The sequence below is a fragment of the Callorhinus ursinus genome, unplaced genomic scaffold (assembly GCF_003265705.2).
Source record: "Callorhinus ursinus isolate GAN/ISIS: 27379988/994484 unplaced genomic scaffold, GSC_fseal_2.0 scaffold1, whole genome shotgun sequence".
NCBI lineage: Eukaryota > Metazoa > Chordata > Mammalia > Carnivora > Otariidae > Callorhinus > Callorhinus ursinus.
The window spans coordinates 122,122,605-122,148,241 of NW_027397063.1; the positions used below are offsets into that span (position 1 = coordinate 122,122,605).

At 46.2% G+C, this 25,637-nt stretch overlaps 1 protein-coding gene across 1 annotated transcript in view; it reads left to right on the top strand.

Annotated features, from left to right (window-relative positions):
* Positions 1-24,193: 24,193 nt before the first annotated feature.
* The window catches only part of GALNT15 (polypeptide N-acetylgalactosaminyltransferase 15), a 101,742-nt gene continuing 100,298 nt past the window's right edge, over positions 24,194-25,637 (top strand). Inside the window, exon 1 of the mRNA XM_073900472.1 lies at positions 24,194-24,304. Coding sequence (XP_073756573.1) covers positions 24,303-24,304 — 2 coding nt within the window. The 5' untranslated portion in view covers positions 24,194-24,302. The remainder of the gene's footprint in view (positions 24,305-25,637) is intronic.

A 25,637-nucleotide genomic window follows, 5' to 3' on the forward strand; every position in this document is an offset into this window, starting at 1 on the left:
GCCTGTGAAGGAACAAGGGAGGCCTATACACCAGGACCGTGGAACACTTAGCTGTGTGACCTCACCCAGGATACTTGCCATCTCTGAACCTGCACGGAAGGCTGGAGGAAGCCCTTCACCTTGGCATTTTTCCCAAAGATTCAATAAGATGTGGTTTGTGAAGCTCCTGGCCGAAGGCAGTATTTATTAACTATTTCATTTTTGGTTTATTTTAAAGACTTTAATTCAGGGAGCCTCAGGCCCGGGGGAGGAGAAGATGAGCAGCGTATAGACATTTTGCTTGGTTGTTCATTTGTCTGGGAGTTGGTCCACAACATTCATTTGATTCCTGAAATGGGTTCATGATCCCAAAATGTTTAAGAACCAATGCAGTCCCATTTGATTTCTGACCTGTGGTTAGAAACCGCTGAGCTAAGACTATATTGTGTTCCCATGTTCCTGGAATCATGTTATTCAAATAAACAGAGCAGGAGGACTCTTTGCCTTTGAGAAGTTCACAGTTCAAATATGAACAAAACTGTCAGTGGGCACACTGATGGCATTATCCTGTGTGACAGGAGAGGATGCGGTGGCTGAGTCAGGTCCACATGTGGATAAACATCAGGAACCATCTGCAGGGAGTTTAGGAAAAAATTGTTAAATATTCACCAGCTATGTAAAAGCAATCGATACTCATTTTTTTCTTTTAATTTTTTAAAAAATTTATTTATTTATTTGAGAGAGAGTGAAAGTGAGAGAGATCACAGAAGGAGAGGGAGAAGCAGACAACCTGCTGACAGGGAGCCCGATGTGGGGCTCGATCCCAGCACCCCGGGATCATGACCTGAGCTGAAGGCAAACGCTTAACTGACTGAGCCACTCAGGCACCCCTTGTAATTAATTTTTTTTAAAGATTTTATTTACTTATTTGACAGAGAGAGAGACACAGTGAGAGAGGGAACACAAGCAGAGGGAGTGGGAGAGGGAGAAGCAGGCTTCCCGCTGAGCAGGGAGCCCGATGTGGGGCTCGATCCTAGGACCCTGGGATCATGACCTGAGCCGAAGGCAGACGCTTAACGACTGAGCCACCCAGGCGCCCCTGTAATTAGTTTTTGATTCTATTTCAACTTTTCTTCCAAGAGCATATCTAATAGCTGAGTATTTAGTGGGCACCCACTATGTGCCCGGTGGTAGGTTGTTCCTTCTAAATACCTGACCCTATTTAATCCTTATGACCATACCATGGAGTAGATGCAAGTATTATCTCTATTTTACATATGAGAGGTTAGATAGCTAGTCAAAGGTTACACAGTTAGTAAATGGCAATTCTCAAAATCATGAGCTGTCCCAGGACTTATCTTTGAAAATGTCCTCATTCCTTCGGCATCTTTCTAGTCCACGGAGGTGAGTACATCAGTTGGGTTGCATATGGCTAAAAGGAACAGAAATCCCCAGCTTGGGCTATATACCTTAAATGATAGGGGAATTTTATTCTGTCATATAACAAAGACACTGAAAGATAGCAGACTCCAGACTGGCTTCATGTTTCTGTGAGTCTTTCAGTCTTGCTGGGAGGTGAACAAGATGGCTGAGGAAGTTTTTGGCTGTTGGATCCAGACTTAACAATGTCCAGAGGAAGAGTTGGGCATGGTCTCTTCTTGGGTCTTGTTTTAAGGAACAAGGAAATATATATATCTCAGAAGGGCCCAGAAAATGTTCCCTCCTGTCTCGTTGGCTGGGACACAGACACATGCCCAGTTTTAAACCAGTAACTGCCAAGGTGGTTGGGATTGCCATGATGGGCTTACTACCCACACGGGGATAGAATAGATATTGGGAAGTCAACTCCACAAAGTAGGATTTTTGCATCAAAAAATTTTGCATGTGCTCCTTGGTCTTTCCTGAATTGTGCCTCAGTTTCTTCAGATATATGACAGATTTACCTCACACCTGTTCTAAGGACTGAGTGAGATGGTATTTGTCACCTCAAGGTACCAGGATACCCAGGAAACTGGATAGTTTGGGAGGAAAACTAAAGGACATGCCTTGTTCTACCCTTGCACTAAGGTGGGCATGTGATCCAGGATACGGATTTTTTTTTAATCTGAATCTTCAACAGGCAGAAAAAAACCTTGAAAATGGTTGGAGTCGATTCATCCTGAGACAGGCAGACTGAAGAGATCAGACTTCAGTTCCTTCTCCAGAGCCCCCCAGGGCTCCTGTAGGTCTTGTCCTCTTTCAGTTCTGTGGGCTTCCCAATGCCATTTGGTCTTAGGTTGGGGTCCCTAGAAACAGAGCTTCGGGTGGGGCCTCTTGGCATATGGATTATTGATGCCCTCAGGAGAAATCTGGAAGGAAGTGAGGGAAGCAGGATGGGTCAGGGAAAGAGCTAATATGCTTTCTCAGCAGGGGTCTAGCCTCAGCCTAGTGGCTGTGGGTGTGAATTGCACTCCAGAGCAAATCCTGCCTTGAGGCAAGTTGGTTGGCCTTTTTTGACCCCCAAAGCAGTCAGTCATTGGCCCTGGGCTGCTGGGAGGTGGAGGGTAACCCACCAGGTGAGGAGACTCCTGTTGGCAGAGGCCAATTGTTTGGAGAAGGGGACAGCTATGCACTGTTTGTAACCAACATTCACAGTGGCTGGTGGATGAGTGTGCCAAAGATACCCTGAGTGAGGAGTTCTGTAAAGAGCTTGATAGCTATGACTATGCTACTGGTACTATCATTATTATCATTACTAGATACAACCTCCAAATCTACTCAGAAGGTACATGGCTTCTAAAGAGTAAGGAATGAAGAAGACCCTGCTATAAATCTCATGTCTCCAACTCAGTATCAGACTCTTTTTAAAAGAAAAATTACCGGGAAACTATGAAACCCTGGAGTTGGTTTGTCAACATTCCACCAGAAGATAGAAGGTGAGGAGAGAAGCTAAGGACGTCCACCCGAGACCACCTCTCTCAGGCCCCCTCCCGTGACTAATATAATTAAATGATAGAACTACTCTTTTAAGCGGAGATTTGATCTGTTTGGGTTCTCGGAGTTACCCTGGACCCCATGTCCAAAGGACAGGAATTGGAATATAAATAGTTTATTTGATGCATCTGGTACATCATCTATTTGGCAAATACGTTATTTGCAATTTCCAAAGGTCTTTTAACCAGACATTGCTCTTTTTCCCGGTCTGTGTGAGTCTAATCTTTTCTTTCATTCGAAAACACCCCACATGCCAGGCTCTCTGCTAAGCAAATTTGAAGAAGCACAGTTGAATTACTGTGGTTCAGCCTTTGATGAACCCATAGACTGGAAAAGAAAAGATGAACATAAATATGCATATCTCAGAGAAGAAGGCAGCACATGCGTGAGCTGAGAGGGATACAGACAAAAGCCTACAGCATTTCAGGAGAGGTTCAGAGGCCGTCCAGCGAGGGGCTCAGTGAAGGCATCAAGCAGTGGCTACATGGTACTGTGCCTCATCAGATGGGCAGTCAAAGAGGAGTCATTCGTGAAGAGCAGCATGAGCAAAGCCATCAAGGCAGGACATTACGAGTGTGTTTGGGGAGCATCAAGGAGCTTGGCTCAGCAAGTAGCCCTCTGAATATAGATGTGAGGGGCCTGTTCATCTAGTGCTGGTCTAGCTGAGAGATACCCATGGCCTACTGTCTGCCATGATGGAGGACAAGCAAAATTCTGTGCAAAAGACAGGCAGAGAAGGATGCAGATGTATAAGATCTAAGGGCAGTGGGAGGGTGGAAGGGTCTTCAGGGTCTTTCCTGAGGAGTAATGAATTTAGTCTGTGCCACAAGTGGACAGCTTTTCTCCGGAGAAAAACCCACTTTGCAGTGGAGAGTGGGAAAGGAGCTGCGTTTTGGAGACAAGGAGCACAATCTGGTGTCCTGATAAACTCTCCCTGGGCTGTCCATGGGGGATCACAACCCCAGGCCCGAGTGTAGCTACAGAACAGGATTTTAATCTGTGAAGCTAATGAGAACTCTGTGGCACTGAGACCCCACAGAGCAGTCCCTTCCTCAGCCAACCCAGCTGACCAGCCCCATATTACCTGTTTGTCTAATGGAATACCCCACAGGCTTTTCTGTTTTCTGATGCTCAAACTGCAAACTTGACTGAGAGCTTGGGCAAGCTACTTAGTCTCTCTGTATCTCTGCTCTCACTTGTAACCCAGAATGAATAACGAGATTTGCTTCATGGAATCTCGAGGATGGAGTGAGCTAACACCTAGAAGGGGCTTAGCACGGCACGTGTTGACCTATCTATTTATATATCAACTCCAAATTCAAGTGGGGCAGCTGGGAGCCAGATTGTCAAGAACAGGCATTCAGAGGGATGAGCTGCATCTCCTGGGAAGGGGTGTCCTGAGAGCACAGGAAGCAGCCAGCTCCACACCTGGCCCTCGAGGGCCGACGTCCTCCCCTGCAGAGGCACATCACTTGCGCCATTGACCTCACGCAGCAACTCCCATCGGGAATCCAGGCATGGGATGAATTGGTGCGCAGGGCAGGGAAAAAAATGTTGGTGTCTTGTCCTTTCCCCACACTATCACATCCAGCAGCTCTTCGAAAATGCGAGAAAATGGAGTGGTTTCCTTGAAAGATTTTCTGGCAGAAAAAAAAAAATCTCTTTTTCGAGGAAACACAATAAAAGGGTAGATGTGGAAGCATGTGAAGTGGAAGGCCTGGGGTATTAAAGGATCCAGGTTTCCAGATGATATCCTCAGGGCTGTGGGCACCAGCAGCAAGGGTGCTGAGGACCTGTCAGGGGAGGTTTGTCCATTTGTGCAGCTGCAGAGAGGAGCGCAACGACATGACTAATGGAAGGCGAGAGGAAGCAAGAAGGGGGTGCCCAGTGATGCCGGGAGGTGAGCATCTTGCAGACTGCGGTTGACAAGATCTCTTGCAGCCTTGGAGCCCAGCATCACCGAAATACACAAGCCTTGCTTTCCTGGGGGCTGGACGCTGACCTACTTCTCATGGTCCATTCTCCTCCTGAGATATTTTCCCACTCTCGAGCTGACATATTCTTTTCCAGAGCCCTCCAGGTAATGGGGCACAGGGCACAAATGGTCACTAAAGAAAAGTCATCTTCACTCCCTGTTATTCTAAAGAATTAGCATTTGAATTCTATCTTCTCAAAGGAGAGGCAGGGAACCAGGGGGCCAGACCTCCAGGTATGCAAAATCCTTCTTTGCCCATTTGTTCCAGCACCATTATTAACAGTGCCCCCCCCCCCGCCCCCCAGCTTTTCACTCTTCATAGGTGTCCTAGTTCGGGCTATAAGTTACAAGAGCTCCTGTCTTAGCTCAGTTTCCCTCAGAGCAGACGCTGAGACGAGGATTCAAGTACAAGTCATTTCCTTGGGAAATGCAGGGACCATGCTGCTCAGGGACTAGAGAAGTAAGGCTGGAAAAGGAGCACAGCTAATAAAGAGCGCACTGTGAAGCCAGCCACCACAGTGGGCACCTGGAGCTTAATCTTGGTGGAAACTCTGAGAAATGGCGCAAAATCCAACCTGAGAATCGCCCCACCCCTGGGGCAAGGCAAGAGAGCTGGGGTATTTATACACCAACTCGTATGTCCAAGGGCTGCTTCCAGGGGGCTGTTAATTCCCTACCACTTCTGGCTTGCCTCATGCACGGGCAGAGTAGCCTTCTGCGGTTCTGGGGGAAAGATCCCTCAGGCTCAGAGATGCAGATTCTACACGGGAAAGTCAGCAGGAGCCCACTGGAAGATGGAAGGAATGGGGGTGGGCACTGGCAGCACATAAGACCTTACCCATAACTTCGCTCCACCATTATTTGGCTGGCATTCTGCCATATCCAAGTTCCTTCACTGATAACTTCCTGCCGCTCCACTTCAAACAGACTTCTCCCTCACCAACCTCCTTACTGGCATCACTGGTTCGTTTTCACTACTGCTCAACCTCTCCCTCTTTAAACTCTTTGCTTACCTGGCTTTTGCCACCCTGCTTTCTCTTAATTCTTTGATGCTTTTATTGTATTGACTAATTGTGAGCATTTATCCAAGACTCTCTTCCCTTCTTTCCCTCGAGAATTTTCTACATCTATGACTCCTGTTGTTACCTCCATGCAGAGAGCTCCCAGATTAATAATATTCTCTTAAATTCACGAACTGGTTTAATCAGCACAAAAGCCCTTTATCTTTGAAGTCTTTTTGACTCTGAGTGCAGCACTTTTTTCACTAGAGTTGCATCAGCTTTAATTTCTCCCTGTAGACCCACTTCCACATCCTGTTGCCTGTTCAGTGTCTCCATGGACACTTCCCGCTCTAGTCTCAAATTCAATGTGCTCAGAGCTTGGTATCTCACTCTGTCTTTATGCAGATCCTCATCCCTAGAGATCCTGCCTTCTTCAATGTCCCCAAAGAAGTCTTGCATCTTCCCACTTTTCCCTGTAGGCTCCTTTAGTAGTTTCTGCCTAAGAGTGGGTGGCTTCCCCTCCCCTCTCTACCTATTGCCTTAGGCAAGACTAGGTTTGCCAGTGACCTGAGCTCCACTTGAATCCCACTGGAAAAGAGAATGATTAGCTCAATGCAACCACTGAGGCAGAGGCACCTGGAACCACATTCCCAATGCCACCAGTACTCTCTTGCCCCATCACTCATCTCAGCTGCCTTTTCGCAGTCCAATCTCTTCCACGAAGCAGGCCCCATGGCCACCAGCAGTCTCGTGCAAGCAGGACTGCTTCCTTCTCCTAGTTCCAGTTCTTTTTTTCCCCACTAAGAATTCGAATTGGCTGGAACAGGTCTCATGCCCACTAATGGCCAAGGTGTAGGATGCTATCACTGACAGCCGTATCCAGAATCAGTTTCAAATGACTGGAATAGGGGAAGAAAGGGGGATATGTTTTCAGAAGAATAAGGGAGGGTGCTGAGCACATAGGACAGTTTTCTTACATAATTTTACTCTTTTCTGAAATCCCAATTCCTCCATCCAGCCTACCTGGTGTTCTGGTTGTTGTTGGACTGTAGTACTGTGTCTTAGTTTACTTTTTACCCTGTAAGATACCCAAGCATGAGACGTTACCCACACTGGGCTCAAAAGCAGTTAGTTCGACTTGGCTCCCAGTGGGTTGTCATCCACACCGAACCCATCTCAACCTGGGAGGTCCGGTGGAGAGCAAGTCCTATGCTGAGAGTCGGGGGGCCTGGCCTCTGATTCTTACACGAGCCATGAGATGTTGGCCAAATCACAGCTCACTTTATTTCATGGATTTTCCATCTGTGAAATGACAATAAAACGTTCCCTAACTCTTAGGAGTGTTGTGAGAACACAGTGGGAACAATAAAAAGGAGAGTGCTCCATAGAAACGCAAATTCTATTTGTTCACCCTGATAATTTAAAGAGAAATCTCTGATATCACTGATAAGGTATTGTTTTCGGGGACAATTCTTGCCACCAAGTTTGCATTTACACAATTGTTTCCTCCCCGAGCTCACTCCACTTCATCTGCTGGAAACATGAACCAGTGGTTAAGCCAACCATTTAATTAACTTGTAAAAGCTTTGTGGAACTTGAAAGAAAATCTAATAGTAAGCTTTGGTTTCCAAAACTTCTAATGAGAAAACTTATTTCTTTGGACCCCTTTGGCCCCAAAGTTCCAAACTGGCAAATTATGACTTTACTGCTAGGTGGGGTCTTTTATTTATTTTTTTGTTTGTTTTTGGTTCTTTTGATAAGTGTTTAAATAAGTACATTCTGTCCTGAAGTATTGATGTAATTGGTCTTTTTTTTTTTTTAACATCAAACTTTTCTTTCTTCTATCACTAAAATGCCCAGATTTTAATTCTCTTCTCTTAATCAAGCTGCAGATAACCAATTCAGATTTGCTGACATACTTGGTATGTACCAGACACAGGGGAGGGCACTGTGGCTCAACAGGGCACAGTCCTTGCCCTCAAGGAGCATCATTCAAATGGGGAAGACAGTAAACAACTCTTTATAATTATCTACAATAATGCATGTCTCCATTTTCAAAAACAATGTATGAGTCAGGGTGGGCTAGCTTCTGTAACAAAGAGTGCCAATTTTCAGTGTCTTCACCTGGTAAAAGTTCATTTTTCACTTACACAAAGTCTGATATGTACGTGCCTAGTTAAGTGGCTCTCTTCCAAGGGGTGACACAAGGATCCAGCCTCATTCTATCCTGTGAAGTCATCATCTTCAGCCTTTGGCCTCCAAGGTCACCATGAAAGGGGACGATCATGTAGGCAAGGCACACACGAAATACATTGGTCACATTGGTCCATCTAGTCACTTGGTAGACAACTAGGTGCTCCTGCCACATGTAAGTACTATTTTTACAGTAATAGTACTTACTATTACTATAACCCCTATTTTTAAGGGGTTAAGGTACTTAACCAGGGTCACACTGCCTGTATGTGGAGAAACCAGATCTGAATGTAGGTTTGCTTGATCCAAAGCCCACAGTCTCACTACTCTGTTTAACTTCCTTGCCATAACAGTGTGACAGGCTCTATGCCATTGGACCCATTGTTCTTGCCTTGGGCCTCTGTAGAAATCTGGTCTTGCTGCTGCCCCACTTTTTGGCCTGATTTCCCTGATGGCCCTTGGCTGTCACTGGAGGCCTGGCTAGTCTGCCATAATGCTCTCCTTCCCCAGATGCATTCACGGCATGGGGTAAAGTTTCCATCTTTGTGACACAGAAAATAAATAAGATTAGAGCTTTCACAACTGCTGTTTGAAGAGGGTAACAGCCAATTTGCATATATAACTTAAGGCATCTTTGGTTATAATATAGTTGCATTATTTCATGGTTCCATTTCCCACAAGCTAGTAAATGGTTAGTGTTAAAGAACAGACAGGGCTCTAGGAGTTTGCATATAGGAAATCACTTTGAGTTTGAGGAATGGAACCAATTCACTTTGTGAGCAGGAACATGTACACCAGGTTCTAATCACAAGCAACAGGACAAATGTGTGTAGCAAACTCTCTCTCCACCTTTGAGGTTTAGATGGACCAAAGCAGAGAGCTGTGTTCACATTCACTTGGCCTGATGCAGATGTATGTGAGAAATGTCAGCCCCATCCCACAAGATCTTGATTACACTGAGCTCCAGTTGCATGGTTGTGTAACAAATTACCCTCAAACTTAGAAGCTTAAATAAACATGTATCATGCTCACAGATTCATGGGGTGGGAATTTGAATAGGGCGCAGCAAAGTTGGCTTAAATTTGTTTCCCAATTTCTGGGGCCCCAGTTGGAAGACTCAATGGCTGAGGGTTAGGATCATCTAAATGCTCATTCACTCACAAGTCTGGTGGTTGATAGTAGCTCTTGGCTGGGGAGTCTCAGTTCCTTTTCCCATGGGCCTCTCCACTAAGTCTCTCTATGTGGGCCAGTTTGGGCTTCTTCACAGCATGGTGGCTGCTTCCCTGAGGAGATCATCCTGAGAGAGAGAGAGTGCTAAGCAGAAGGCTGTGTTGTCTTTTTTCACCTTTCCTTAGAAGTCATGTAGCACTGCTTCTGCCACATGTCACTTGTTGAGGCAGTCACAAAGTCCTGTTGAGTTCAAGGGGAATTGGGGGTGCGGGAGACACTGCCTCTTGATGGGGAGTGGCAAAGTTCTAAAAGAATGAATGGGACTGGGAACATTGCCCCGGCCATTTTGGAGAAGCTGCTCTGCCATACCCTGTTTTTATTCTGATCTTGAAATCTGACTTAAATATTAGCTATCATATATTTGGTGCCCATGTGTCAGGCACCTTGTATTCATTAAATCTAAGCTTCACCCCAATTCTGCAGAGTAGATCACATTATCCTTTTTACAGATCAGGAAACTGAGGCCTCAAGAAGTTAACTAACTTACCCAAAGACACAGAGCTAGCTAATGGTACAGTCAAGTTGCAAAGCCAAGCCTGGCAGACTCCAAATCCCATACTCTTTCCCACAGATCCTATATGATTCCCGATGGGGATGAGTCACTCCTTTAACGAAAGGAAAGTTTGGCAGGGGAAAGCCAGAGTGGTGGAGACAGGGTAAAGGGAAGTTCAGACGCTTTGGATTAATGGCAATTTCCATGAAGGTGTTTGTTCTAATAGTTTCCACCTTCCAGAATCCACACATCCTCAGAGCCTGTCAAGTCAAGTCGATGTAATTTAACCCCTCTTGGTTCCCAAACAGTTGCAATACATTTACCGTGATTCTCCAGCCTGTGTAAAATATACCACAAAGGCCAGAAGACAGGATAATGTTAATGGACAGTGAAATCCACCCTCCTTCAGGTGGCTGAGGAGAAACCCTGGAAGACTTTACTAGGGTGATTCATCTTCCAAACCAAGATATTTTTGAGACTGCGTGCTGGAAATATTTGTATCTTGATCTGGGGGATGATGACATGGGTGTGCGTATTTGTAAAAAATCATTGGCCTGCTCTCTCAAGAGGTGTGTATTTTACTGATATAAGCTATACCTCAGCCACGATATCAGTATAGTTACCAAATCATGATAATTATGCCAGGATAACAGGCATAAATGAGCTCTGACTTGAGCAAATTGGGATGTCTGGTCCTCCTCATCATTACCAGTTCCCAAGATGGCCTCTCCGGGGTTGCACAAGCTGGTGTGCATGCTCAGAAGTAATGGATGTTCAGTCAAGGTCTTGTAAAGTTGCATCTTTGGATCCTCTTTCATAGTGAATGCACACACTCTCAGAATTTGCAGTCACACACACATTCATAAACAATTTATATTCATACACGCAGACACACAGTTTTCCTCACACAACTTACATTTACACACTCAGGCACCTAACACACACTCATGTTCACACTCATATAACTTATAGGCACTCACACTCACACACTCATATTCACATAAGTGACACTTATACACAAATACAGCCCCATTTATACTCATTCAGTACCCATACAGATATTCCCACTCACATTTACACTCAGTTACATTTGTGCTCACACAGGCTTATGCATTCACATTCCCACTCACACACAGGCTTACACTCCTGTGGCTTACACTCACAGGTGCATTTACATCCCCCACACACATTTAGAACACACACATGCTTTATCTCAGTTCTCTGAGGAGGACTGAGGGGGAATTAGAATGGAACCCACTAGAACTTTTTTCCCTTAATTTTACTGCATGGCTGTTTAGGGATCTTATCATTGCTGCCTTACTTCTCTTGTGCTTGTGTGTGTGTGTGTGTGTGTGTTTCCAAAAGATCATCCGGGCTTTTTGTTGCAAAATAAAAATTGCAAAATCATAGCACACATCTTCATATTGCACATAAAATTTGCATAAATACAACAGAGATTCTTGCTATGGCTGATAATATTAAAAACAAACAAACAAATCAATCATCAACCCAAAACTACAATGTTCATAATTTGATTCCCTTTCAGTGCATTTACATCGTATGTTTTAGACAGGGGCTTTAAAGTTGGTAATTTTTGATATTAGGGACCGAGAATCTTAGAAACTCAAAACTCTTCAAGCTTCGGCCTAACATGCCTGGCCCAGGCAGCTGGAGGCCTTAGAGACACAGGTCTGTCTGGGACCTTTTGTGTCACTAAAGGAGCTCCCAGTGGCAGCTGCCCGGGTGGTGTTTGGGGTTGAATTCAGGGTTCCAGGCTGAATTCCTGGGTCCCAACTGAGCTGGGCAGTGTGTGGCTGGAGCATTGCCTCTGGAGCTTGCACAGACATGGGCATGAAATAGTTAAATAACAAACCATGAAAATAAAAACTTCAGAGAGCTGTAGCTGGGGATGGGGGGTGTGGACAGTGCACCACCCAACTACCAGGGCTGGTGATGACTCAGGACAGGCATTTCCAGGCTGTCTACATCACTTGCCACCCAATAAACAGGGCTGGCTTTAAAATCTCCTTCTCCTCATGGGGCCCCTGGGTGGCTCAGTCACTTAAGCATCGGCCTTCGGCTCAGGTCATGATCTCAGGGTCCTGGGATTGAGCCCCACATCAGGCTCCCCGCTCGGCGGGGAACCGGCTTCTCCCTCTGCCTCTGCCCCTACCCTGCTTGTCCTCTCTCAAATAAATAAATAAAATCTTAAAAAACAAATCTCTTCCTCCTCTTGCAAGGCTGACAGAGAAGACACAGAGGGAGAGGCAGAGTACCCAGCCGCTCAGGCAGCACAAGGCATTCCCAGTAAACCAGGAACAGGCATTTCACAGCCCACTGCGGGGAAGGAGGGCAGACTCCCTTAATGTCCCAATAGCAAAGGCAGAGTTAAAGCTACAAAGACAACTGAGCCTTCAGGTGGGAACCATGAGCAATTAGAGTTGGAGAGAGTGGGAATCTCGGTGTAAAAGCCAAAATATCCAGGGCATTTTTATCCAAGAAAGCGTCCTTCCGACTGCCTAAAATCTGGGAATGTGGAAGGCATGACACACAAAGGGGGGTCAGTGATGATTGCAGAACCAGGTGATAAAAGGAAAGATTGGATGAGGGCACAGATGTTCCTGTCCGCTCCCAAGTGAGGATTCCTTGGATTCACAGTTAGGAGAGGTGGGCAGTTCATACCATAGGCACATAGTGAGAACCGGAGGTGTCTGCCAAGACTGATGCTTTGAAGAAAGGTCACCTTGAAGCGAGGGCTGATGGCTAGAGAGAGACAGACACAGGAGGGTTTTAGGAAGCTGGGAAGCACGGGGCACTTCTCCCACTCCCAGCTCAGCAGCCATTCAGATTTCGGTCATGCTTCAGGAGAGGGCAACAGGGAAGGCCCTAGCACCTTCAAGGTAAAATCAAATATTCGACATCTAACCCCAAGGGAAACCTGAAGAAAGTCAGAAACCCGACTGGAGGGAGGGAGGGGGGAGGTTGGGAGAGAAACAGTGGGTGAGGGGAATCAGTAAAAGAAAATCGCTCTTGCAGATGCAGCCATGGGATCGGCAGGCAGTGCTGATGGGACTCCTCTGAGCCCTGTAGTCCAGGCCACCAGGCCGAGAGAAACCACAACCAGAGACCAAGGAGTTGCCACCACACCACTTCTTGGTAGCTATTATTTCTTGTTGACAAATGCCCGGGTTATCCGTGACAATCCTGCGGGGCTACCCTGAAGCCTGCATCCGGGCATTTTGTGGTGTAGTGCTTGCAGTGTTTGAGGAGAGGAGAAATGGGGGTGGGGGGGATCAGCTTTGAGAGCTGAGGCCTCTGAAGCCAATGGGTCACCAGGGACCAGAGCCTTGAAGCTTTCTGCAGGGCCTCCTTGGCTCTCTGGCCTGGACTGGGTCTCTTTTTTCCTCTCTGAGGGGAGGAAGGACACAGAGGGGACAGAGGTACGGGGGCCTGCTCAGGAAAGTGGTGAGGGCCCTCGGAGGAGTGCGCAGGCCCTGAGGGGCCCAAAAGGGGACAAGGGATAAGTCTGTTTCCTTAACAACCCCTCCGTTGTAACAACGGAGAGAACAGTCTCCCTGCCTTTCTATTTCCCTGAAGAGCTTGATAAGCCTTAGCCAGGGTATCAGGGGAAAGCTGAATTAATGATTTTGTTTTGCCAAAGATTTCACACATTGGGCTCCCCTGGAACTGGGAAGGAAGGGGCAGCTTGGACTTGGTTGGATAACAGTCACTTGGGGCAGCAGAATGTAGGTAACCACAAATATGGGAGAAGAAGATATGGAGCGCATTTCACCAGCCAGCAGAAAAAGAGGAAGGCTTGCATCCTTAGGCTATTTTATTGCCAGGTTTTCATAGTTTACTACGTTTAGAAAAGTATTCAGCCCTGTGGAATCGTCATCCATACTTCAGTCCCAGAATTATTCCTTCATTTATGGATTCATTCGATAATTATTGATGAAGTACCTCTTCTGTGCTGGAAACTTACTAGCTGCTAGGCATACTGTTAATCATAAGCCCCAACATTTATTGGGTACTTTATTATCCCCATTCTACAGACAGGGAAACTGAGGAACAGAGAGTTTTTATGGAAGATTTTAACAGCCAAAGCAGTCACTCTGGTCTTGGCCTCTGGGAGCTTTTATTCCAGTAGGGGAGATGGACATCAAACAAATGATTATGTAATTATTTGATTATCATTGTGATAAATGTGATAAAGGAGAGAGGAGTTTGTCACAGTCTGAGGAAAAGGGACTGGGGCATGGCTTTGACGAACCTAGAGACTGGGTCAGGACTAGGATGAAGCAAGAAAGTCACGGAGGGCCGGAAATTAAAGGTCGCACTCACAAGGGGCCCTGGTGCCTCTCTCACTCCATACTAGTTCTGGCCTTCCCCAGGGGCGAGGTGTGGGAGAGAAGGGCCTCTCTTCTGAGAGATACTTGGGGTGAGCAGATGGCTTTGAGGTTGTCCATGGAGTTAGGCAGGAGGCCTAACTGCAGGGGTGACAACTCTGAGAAGGCGAGAGGGAGGTGTTGGCTTTAGACGGGAGCAGGGATACTTCATCCCTTGTAGCAGGAGGGAAAGCAGAGGTTTGGGGACCGAGGTAGGTAAATTGACAGATTTGGTAACAGGAACGCGGGAGAGTTTCTGACTGATTTCCTTTTGTTCAGTAAAATATCAGCTAAGCCTCATCTGGAAGTAAAGCCAGAGGAGAGGATGTGGGCAGTTTGAGGACAGAAAAGAAAGTCCATGAGGGTCGCATTCAAGAGTGGTGGGGTGTTTGTTGGCAGCTGTAGGAGGCTGTCCAGGTAAGGCCCATATAAGATTGTGGTCACCATGAATTTAATGTGAGACCCAATGGCACAGTTGGTGCATTCTGCTTCAGCAGGTGCTGCTACTCAGATGGAGGTCTGGAGTGGGTGGAGGGGTGAATTCGACCTGAGTTGCGAATTAACCAGGTGAGCACATGGCAAGGAGAGAGGGTCAGAGAGTCGCGGGAGGTTGCCAGGCAGTGAGTGGAAAGATGGATCATAAAATGTAATGTGGATAAATAAGAGGGTAGGCTTTCGAGGGGGTAATGGATAAAGAGATCGTCACTTCTGGACTGACAGTCTCCATAGAAAACAAGTTTGGTGGGTTGGAATGGGTTGTCTGAGTAAGCGAGCAGGAAGGTTTCTGGGTGGTGCTTTTATCAGTGGTGATAAGGTCAGAATGACTATGGGCAAAGGTGGCTGGTGGTGGGGCATTGGAGAAAAGATAAATGCAGGTGAAGAAGTCAAAGAACAGGAATGCCACGTTGGTGGATGAGTCATCCATATATGTATTTGAAATTGTGGTTACAGAGCCAGAGGGGAGAGAAAGATAGGGGGCCAGGTGCTGGAAACCTCCATAATTAAGAGATGATCCCATAGGGATTGTTAGAACACAGGACCAGAGACAGGTGGGGTTGGTCTAGTTTGGAGTCATGAGCTTCAGAGGAGCTGGGGTTTTGCAGGTAGAAGAATGGAAAATGGCTTGGAAGTGGTAGTGGAGCAAGGAGGGGAATTGTGAGGGAACAAAGCAGACTCCCCTTGGTTGGGCTCAGGGGGAGGTGGTGACTTCAGGGCAGACCTAGCTTCCAGAGTCAGGGCAAGAGGCAGAAAGGAAGGCTGAGAAGATGGCAAGGCTCTAGAAGCTTTTAGCGATGGCAGGAATGTGAGACCTGAAGGGCCCCGTGGGAGGGTTTGAGGGCAGAGTGGTGTAGAAGATTGGGGCGGGCCAGTGCGTGCCCAGAGTGGTGTGGGGAGGGTGGTCTGGGGGTGATAGCTCATCTAGGAGACAGACATCTGATGGTCTGTAAGATGGAGACAAACGTGTTGGAGGTCGGGGGGCAAGAATGCTAAACGTCCGTAATAATTTATGTATTTTAAAACATGATTTCCATTTATAATCCTCTGATTGCAAATGATGGTAGAAAACATTGTATGTTGAACTCACCTTGGGTTACGGTTTTCCTGAAATTGCTCAACTGTGCCCTTTTTGTGTATTTCACCAGATGACAGATTCCTTGGCCTCTGTCCCTCCAAAACTCACACCGTCAGGATGAGCATAAGGAATAAGTAGGGAGTACTGAATTTGCAGCTTTTTGTTGAAGTTGCCTCATCTAAGGCATGACTCTCTTTCAAAATCCACCAAAGATGTCAGCCTGGCTCTTTAGGCCATGTTGCTAACCAGTAGTAGTGTTCCAAGGAGTGGAAATTCCAGGAGAATGAGCTGGTGGAAATGATCTGGTTGGAGTAGTCACAGCCATGCTCCACCATTCTCCTCCTGCCCAAGGTCATTTTTCTAAAACACAATTTTTAAAGAGGAAGGAGAGGAAATTATGGGAGAATCTTACATTCAGGATCCCAAGCAAATTTTTACGATTTTATGATTCCTCCCCCTTGTCTCTACAATTGATACATTTATCTCAGGGGCAGGGATTCTTTTCTTTTGGGAGTCCTATCCTACAATAAAGGATCTATGTTGGAAGTGCAAGGGAAAGAGATCTTATAGAACCCAAGGTGAGTTTTTCCAGGGCAGCAGCTAGTAGGTTAAGGCAGGCAGCTTTGTGTGGGACTATAAACCATTGCCAACTTACTAGTGTAAAGATCATGCATGAGAAAGCAAATGAATGAAGTTGTAGAAACCCCAAATGCAATAAATATACAAGAATCCCACACACTGGGCCCAGAAGGAGCACCCAGGCTCAGCCTAACACCCTCAGAGTCTTCCACCAACAGCTCTTTGTTGCATATCCATGAGAAAGAGAGGAATGCAGTATGCAGGGTCCTTGATTGAGTGTCTTGGAGGGACATTTGTAGAGTCCACCAAATGCTACAGTGTCATTAATCAGAGTGATCCCAGTGAGTGATTATGCCTGGTATTCATGAGTATATATGCGTGTGTATATGTGCACATGCATGCAGACACACACACACACACACACACACACTCTTGTCAAAACACTAGAGGCAAATCCTGCCAAATCTGGGACTCATTTAGCCTGAGCTCTTGGTCTAATCATAGCTTGGTTTTGTGATGACAGTGTAAACAGGGAGCTGGAATAAAATCAAGCACCTCCAGGTCTGACATCTGTAATTTTAACAGCAAACTTTGCATTTGCACACTTGGAGTTTATGCGTGTGTAGAAGGAGGAGAGAGGGTATGAGAGGAGGGAACTAGTTTGAATAAATCTCTCAATTGCCTTTAATACCTTACGGCTTACAGAGGTTCCATCCAGATTACCCTTTTTGATCCTCACGACATCCCTGCAAAGTAGATAATTCTGCATCCTCTTTCCAGAGGAAGACACTGAGGTGCCAAGAGTTTAAATGTCTGCAGACCCAAAGGAAGGCCTGAGGTCTTCAGGCTCATTAGCTTTCTCCCTCTTCACCCTTAATAATGAAAAAGTCAAATACAATCAATTCTTTAAAGGCAGTAACCAAACCTTGTACCTGGGAAAAAGTCCATGGAAGGGTGTTGCACAAATCAGTAAATTGCACCTGATCTGTTTACACAAACGCCATCACCAGCTCTTTTATTGCTAGGGAGCACGTAGACAACAAGCTGTGGACCTGAGCTGAATGCTCAGTGGACCCTACAAGATACTTTATTTTCCGGAACACACTAAGAAAGGGTTAATTGCTAAATGCTCGAAGAAATTTAAGCCAGCTGAAACAGCTACTAAATCAGCCATAAAATGAAGTGGCTGTTTTTGCCCACTGTGCCCTGACCTCCACCCTTTGGATGAACTTGTGTGCCTTTCCCCAGAGCAGCCAGTCCATTTGGAATTATCCACAATTCTTGGGGGAGGACATGGCATGTCAGTGCCTTTGCTACAGCATGTGCATCCCCAAGGGCCTATCTCCAGTGCTCTCGGCTGTCCATTTGGCTTCCTGAGATAGTTCAACCCTTTAGCTGCACAGACATTGCCCTGGGCCATCCTGGGAACTGACCCATCTTGGATGAAGACAAGTCTTGCTGTGGGTTGGAAGTAGTTTAAATTAAAAGCTGCCCTGTGGGGGAAGCCCTATGAGTCCTTCCAGAAAGAAAGGCATCTTTTAAATTTGTGACCTCTTTCTCAGTGCCGGGCTTGCCCCTTTTCTTGCTTGTTCTTTGTTCCATCCTAGCCTAGGGAGTGGCCTACCACTACATCTGCATTCCAGCCCTAAGAAGTACAAAGGAGGAGAGTCACAGGGAGGGCTAGGCAGGTGGCCCCAGACAGCTGGGGTGGGGTTCAGGGGGGCTGGAGGAGTGGAGACGGGGACCTGAGGCTGCAGCCCATCACCTCAATGGAGGAAGCCCAGCAGAGGCGAGGGAAAGTGGTGCATCGGAATGGTGCTCAGATGCGCGACTCAGGCCAGCAATGGGAACCCGCCAGCAAGACTCCGCTTGAGCTCTTCCGGTGCTCACTGGGAAGCCGCGGCTCCCCGCAGTCCTACGAAGGCAGCCACAGACAAAGTGGGCAAGACCGTGTTCCAGTAAAACTTTCATCGCAAAACCAGACAGCTAGCCTACAGGCCATGGTTTGTTGACCCCTGTTCCAGAAGAACATGTACAATGGGAGATGTAACAGCTGTTTTGAACAATACAATCTGCTGCAGCCCGCCCTCTGCTCAGAGGTAAAGACAATTGCTTTATATCATATTAATGTTGTGGGTATTGGAAAATTCCTCTGAGTAGGTCAGAGATCGGGCTGGCTCACAGGACCCTGGGAGAGTTGAGTGACATTTTGACACTTTAGCATGCCAAGGAGACATCATGAGTCCAGCCAAACACTTATTTAAGCCCAGGAAACTCTTCATTCGTTCCTCGCTCCCTTCCCATAGCCGTGGCAGCACACATCCTGGGCCATCATCAGGCAAGACCGAGGAGCCCATGCTACCTTGGCTGCCAGATTGGTGATCTTCATCCTTGGGGGGCCCCCAGGAGTCTGCCCTTCCTCTCTGGGGCTCCTGGCATCCTCTGGCCTTCAGCCGCCACTCAAGAGTCCTGCATCTGGAGCTTGCCACCAATATCTTGCCACCAAGAGGATTGTTTGCATCCTCCCCCGAGGGCAGAACCAGACAAATCCCAAAGCTTCGGGAAGGGAAAGGAGAAATATTTGAAGACTAAGCAGCAACGTGGCTCTTCACCAGGGAATGCCAGTGCTGGTCTCCGGTCAGCCTTTCTAACCTAGACATGCGAGGGGACAGAGAGCCGCCCACACAAGAGGCTCTGGTACTCCATGTGCACCCCTGGCTGGGTTGCTCGAGCTCCTGGGTACCACCCAGTGCTCTCCCTTGGGGCTTCTCACACAGCGGTCTTCTGGAGCTCAACACTCAGCTCCGATCCATTGCCTCAGTTACGCCAAGAAAGGAAATGTCTTAGTTTCCTCTCCTGCCATCTGTCTCAAATGCTGCTTTAATTCTGCTTTCTATATTCTCCTTCTCCCACCCTTCCTCCCGCTTTTATCCCCGCACTCACACATGAACGCATTCCCTCTTTTCACACATCTCTCACACAGAACGGCGAGCATCAGAGGCCTGAAGACTGCAGCTAAACCTGCACTAACACGCAGGAACTGATGATTTTTAAAAAAGCCCCGGTGTTGAGTCGGCTTTACTGCTGAGCAAAGACAACACACAGCAACGGCAACTCCCTATCAACTTGGGAGTTCGTCTACTTCCCTGTGGTTTTTCTGAGTCTTTCCCCCTCCTACAGAAGTTTCTGGGACATACCGACTTCTTTATTTGATGACATACATTTTTCTCCAACATCTGATTATACTCGCAAATATATGCAGAGTGGAAAAGACCATACAGCTCCTTCCCATCTGAGTCTGTGTGTGAATGGGTCCAGGAAGAATGAAGACAAAACTGAGGTTCCCTTTCACGTGGGCTCTGGACAGGGACTTATAGGTACTGGGATCTGGATCTTGGACACAGACCTATTACAAGCCAAACACCTATGCGCTATGCCTCTCCTAGCAAACCACACCCAGTCCCCTCTCGGGGGGCCCCCCACTTCCCCTCAGTAGATTCCACCCACAGATGGAAATGATTTATCGAAGCATTTTGGCTCAGGCCTGACGAACAGGCATTGATGTTGGGCTGGTGGAAGAAGAAGCCTCTCTTACAGCAGGATGGGTGGGACCTGGTGTGATGTAGGAGAAGGTCGGACCGGTGACTCCTCCTCCAGCCACTCTGTGCTTTCCAGGGAAGTGGTTGCTTGGCAGAGCCAGATCTGCACACCTCTTGGGGGAGCCAACATGCTTAATTACGGGGGGCTCTCCAGCTGTAACTAATCTCACTGATACTCTGCCACACTGGCTCAAGGAAGGTCCCAGAGGCTGCTTGCTGGGTCAGGCATCAACCCTTTAGATGATGTATTAGTCTGAGTTCTCCAGAGAAACAGATATCGATATCAATATCTATATCTACCAAATTGAATCTCTGTCTTTCTCTCTCTGTATTTATCTGTGTATCTATCATCTATCATCTATCTATCTATCTATCTATCTATCTATCTATCTATCTTCCAATATAGAAGGAATTGGCTCACGTGACTACAGAGGCTGAGTTGTCCCAAGAGCAGCACTCAGCAGGCTGGAGACCCAGGAGAGCTGGTGGTGTCAGTCCCAGCCCGAGTCTGAGTCCAAATGCAGGAAGAGACCAATGTCCCAGCTTCAAACAGGAAGTCAGAGAGAAGTCCCTCTTGCTCAGACTTTTCGTTCTATTCAGGTCTTCCATCGTTTGGATGAGGGCCACCCACCTCAGGGAGGGCAATCTGCTATACTCAGTCCACTGATTCAAATGTTAATCTCATATAGAAATAACCTTCACAGACACACTCAGAATAAGGTTTACACAAATATCTGGGCACCCCGTGGCGTGGCCCAATAAAAGTGACATAAAATTAACCATTGCAGTTGCTGTGTTGAGGGAATACCTTTGGGGAGAGCTGGGATTTCCTGGATGGTGGTGGGCACTGGGGAGCTGGGGTTAGCGATGACTTAACAACTAGTTTGGAAGGATTTCAATATTTTAACAGATGCGTTGGCTGTATTGTTGTGTTTCAACTAATAACAGCTCTGTCTGAACATGCCATGTATATCAGTCCAGGTCAGTGGTTATGGATTTTCCTGCCCACTATGTAGCAATTCCCAGAACATCTTGGAAGCTCCAATACAAGACTAAGGCTTACTTAATAAGACACATCCACAGCCAAGCTGAGAGATGCAAAAAGCAAAGATGGTAGAGAATTGATTTGGCCAGCCATGGCAGGAATCACCCATTTCCCTGGACACAGTGGTGACATCTAGTAGTAGCAAAGGTGGTAGCTGTGTTGAATGTCTACCATGTGGCAGGTGTGTTTCTAACTATGCTCACACCTGTCATGTCCTCGGGCCCTGCAGGCAGACTGACGTCTGAATTCTCACTATTTGTTTGATCTTGGGCAAACTCCTTAGTGGCTACAAGCTTCAGTTCTCTGCTCCGAAAAACAGACATAATGATAATGCCTACCTCATGGAGAGTCACAGGCAGAAATAAGGATTTCGGCTAGAAAATAGTTGAGTCTGGGCCCTTCTGGGAGATCATCAAAATATCCCATCAGACTTGCCAGAGCTCCAACTTGACACTGATTATATCATCTGAGTCCAGGAATAGGGGGCTCAGGAGAGTGGGCAGCAATTTGTGAACACTGAGAAAGTATTATCTTTGATAATGAAGTATTATTCTGGAATTTATTGCAATGCTCTTTGAGTTTGGCTAGTATGTCTCTCCTTCCTCTTCTTCTATTCACCTTCTTTTCCTCCCACTTTTTATCTCTCTCCCTCTCTCTTTCCGTCTCTTGTTTTTTTCGTGTTCCCCCATGTGTGTGCAGGTGTGCGCACGAATGCACACCTGCACACACACACAAACACCAGTTGCTAATTGTCACCTGCAACTTCCGCTTTCAATACATCTAGAAGATGAAGAGGAAGACAAACCACAGAAGGACTTGGTATAGATGCTGTTCAGTTTACAAATACTGAAGATTACTTCGTACTTTTTTCCAAGAGTACTTTGAGAAATGAAAGGCATGAGATATGATTATCTTGATTATTGTTAGCCATTCTAATCATGGCTCATGTCACTTTTGCACACGCTGACATTTTGCTAGGATCTCCGTACATCACCAACACCACCCTGGGCCCCTAAATTAAAGCCATTCTTTAATGAGAGTTCAAGAGGGGAGACAAAGGATGGAATTTCGGGTCATTGAGCAGTGGAAATGCGTGTGGAAGGTAGGCAGCTATTTATGTCACCTGCTACTGTTTTCCCCTCTGAGGGACTTTTTTGGGGCTCTTTGGGGTATAACAGACATTGGTGCATTCTACCTTGGCAAACTTTGCAAGGAGTTAGGTGAGTCTGGAGAATTCTGTGCAATGGAAGGGAGACCCAGGCAGCCATAGAAACAACGACTAACAAGATCTGAAAATGTGTTCATCTTTATGACCTTAGAAAGTCTGCCCTACAAGGGCAGATGGGGAAACTGAGGCTCAAAGAGGTTAAGTTTTTCAGCCAAGGCCATCCAGGAAGCTGATAAGAGATGAAAATTCAAACCTAGGTCTTCTGATTCCAAATATTCTTATAATACTTCAAGTGTATTACTTGAGATTAGTCCGAATGTACTATCCCAAGTGGTGACAGTACATATTTTCAGCCACACAAAAGCAATTTGAGGAGGGGAATTCACCCCATCTCCAGCCGCTGAGACCCTCTGATTCCTCTTTAGAGAACATAGAAACACCAAGGTGTCAGAGAGTAAGGGACTCAGTGACTGTCCAGCACAGGCCTGAGGTAAGAGACCTGAGTCTCCAGCACAGTGCTGCGTGGTCACTCATCAGACCTATCCTCCCAGGCTGGATGAAACAGCCCTCAGAGTCCTCATTGCCCTCTTGTTCTGATTCTAAATTCGCCAATCTTAGGATAAGAGTATTGGGAAAGTGGAAACCCTTGTTATGGGATAGAAGCTATTCAATCCTTGACCTGGCGAGCTCCTTCTTGCTGGAAATGCATAGTTTTGGTTTACATCACTGTCTTTCTGCATCTGATTAATTCAGGAGCACCGACACAGTTGGGCTTCTAAAATTCAGCAAGGCTGAAGACCACTCAAGGACCAGGGCAAGATGGCTAAGCCTGGCACATCCTGGGGGCCTCCTGGTGGTCAGCAGGCAGGCCTGCAGGCAGCCTGGCTTTACCACACCCTTTTATGACAGTGTTTATAATTGCAACAATTTGGAAGCATTAGAAATGGTCAGGACTAAACAAACTGTGGTAAAGATGGCCTGAGTTCACAGGAGACCCCCAGAGAGGAGCAGATGATGGAGGTGCTAGGTAGACAGGAAATTTGACTCTTAGGACAACTGTGAAGCTGCATGAGAAGTGTCTGACATGGTGCTAAATAGAAAAAAAATCAGAGCCTGAAATGATAATGACACATAATTAAACAGCGCTAAAAATGCATATAGGCAGGATGCCTGGGTGGCTCAGTCGGTTAAGGAACCAACTCTTGATCTCAGCTCAGGTCTTGACCACAGGGTCGTGAGTTCAGGCCCCACATTGGGCTCCCCACTGGGCATGGAGCCTTCTTAAAAAAAAGTATGTAGGCATCAGGATCAAAATCGGAAGAATGGGGGTATAAAAACAAAAACAGTTGATTATTATATTCTGAGTGACAAATGTTTGAAGTATGTTTCATGTTTTATTAGTCTGTTTTTGCTGTGATAACACTGCATGACAAATAACCCCACAACGTCTAGTGGCTTGTAACAACAGATATTTATTTCTTGCCAATTAATTTGCAGGTGATTGTGGGCCAGATGTGGATCAGCTTGGCTAGGCTGAACTCAAGACTGTAGGTTAGGTTCTGCTTAGTTTCATTTTGAAACTCTGACTAAAGTCACCATGGTGACCCAGGCCATGACATCCTGATTGCAGGGATCAAATGATCAAGAGGGGCGTGTGAAAACATGTAATGTCTCGTAAGATATTGCCCTGGAATTGGAAACTGTCACTTCTGCTCACATTCTATTTGCCAAAGCAAGTCAGATGATCAAGCCCCAAATAAGTGGGGTGAAGAGGTGTGTTCCACTCAGTGAAGCTGTTGAATTATGTCCACCAAAATTCCTATGTAGACATCTTTACCCCCAGTACCTCATCATGTGACCTGGTTTGGCAATAAGGTCGTCACAGAGGTAATTGAGTTCAAATGAGGTCATTAAGGAGGGCCTGAATCTGAAGTGACTGGTGTCCTCATAAAAAGGGGAAATTTGGACAGAGAGGCACAGACTGCGAGAGGACAATGTGGAGACAGAGAAGATGGTCATTTGCAAATCTAGAAGATCTGCCTTTCACGGCCCTGAGGAGGAACCAACCCTGCTAATACCTTGATCTTGGACTTCTAGCTTCCAAAAATGTGAGAAAATAAATTTCCATTGTTTAAGAATTTTATTAATTTTTTTCAAAGATTTATTCATTTATTTTAGAAAGAGAATGTGTGTGTGCCCATGTGTGGGCACAAGTGTGGGGAGGGGCAAAGGGAGAAAACCCTCAGACTCCCTACTGAGCACGATGCCCCACGTGGGGCTTGATCCCACCACTCATGAGATCATGACCCGAGCTGAAACCAAGAGTTGGTTGCTTAACTGACTGAGCCACCCGAAATTTTATTAATTTTAAATTTTAAAAAATTTCTCTCGTTTACCTTAGCAGACTAATACAGAAACCATGGCAAGGGAAGAAAGGGAAGGAAGAATTAAGGACATGTAATGCAATTTGTGACAATGTTATTCCAATAACCATTTAAAAATGTAAAATGTAACAGTAAAGAGCACATTGAAAGTCCTTTCCTCATTATCAGTAAGTCTATAATAGTAATAACACAGCAACAATGAAACACTTAAAATATAAGCATTACCACACGCCAGGAATTATCCTAAGCTCCATAAAGATATAAACCTATTTAATCCTCAAAACAAAATAATATCTCTGAGGTAGAAACTACTATTATATTTAACTTAAAATAAGGGAACCAGGGCCCCAAGCGGTTAAGCTCACATAGCCTGGTGGTAGAGCTGGGATACAGCCCAAGGGAGTCCTATCTCCAGAGCCTGAGCTCCTAACCGCTTTGCTATATGCCCTCCTTCACATTCAAAACTATTTTTCCCCTTTGGTGCTACCCAGTACATTTGAACGATCCATCCCTTTCAGGCAGGCAAATTTTATTTCTTATCACAGTGCACAATATTACATGATCTAGCCCCTACATGCTTCGTTGGCCTTCTTTCCTTTACCCCAGCCGTACTGACCTTCTTCTGGTTCCTGAACACACCAAGCTGGTCCCTGCCTTCAAAGCTTTGCCCTTGCTCTTCTTTCTGCTTGGAATAACTCTCCCAGATCTTTGCCTGGATGCACCTCCTTGTAGTTTAAATCTGAGCTTAGATGTGACATTCCCCGAATAGGTCTCTTCCTGCCCCCCACCAAAGCAGCTCGCTCCCACCTTAGCCACTCTTGCTCTCACCACATTGTTTCATTTTTATTCACAGCTCTTATCAACAGCTGAAACTGTCTTTAAAAATTTTATCTGTTTACTTGTTCATTGCCTATCTCCCTCTCTCTAGAATGTAAACCCTATGACAGAAGGGATCTTGTTTTCTTGTTTATGACATATTCTTAGTAGATAGAGTGGTTCATGGCACAGAAATAGGTGCTCGCTAAGTTGTTGTAAATGAATAAAGTTCCCACTTGGC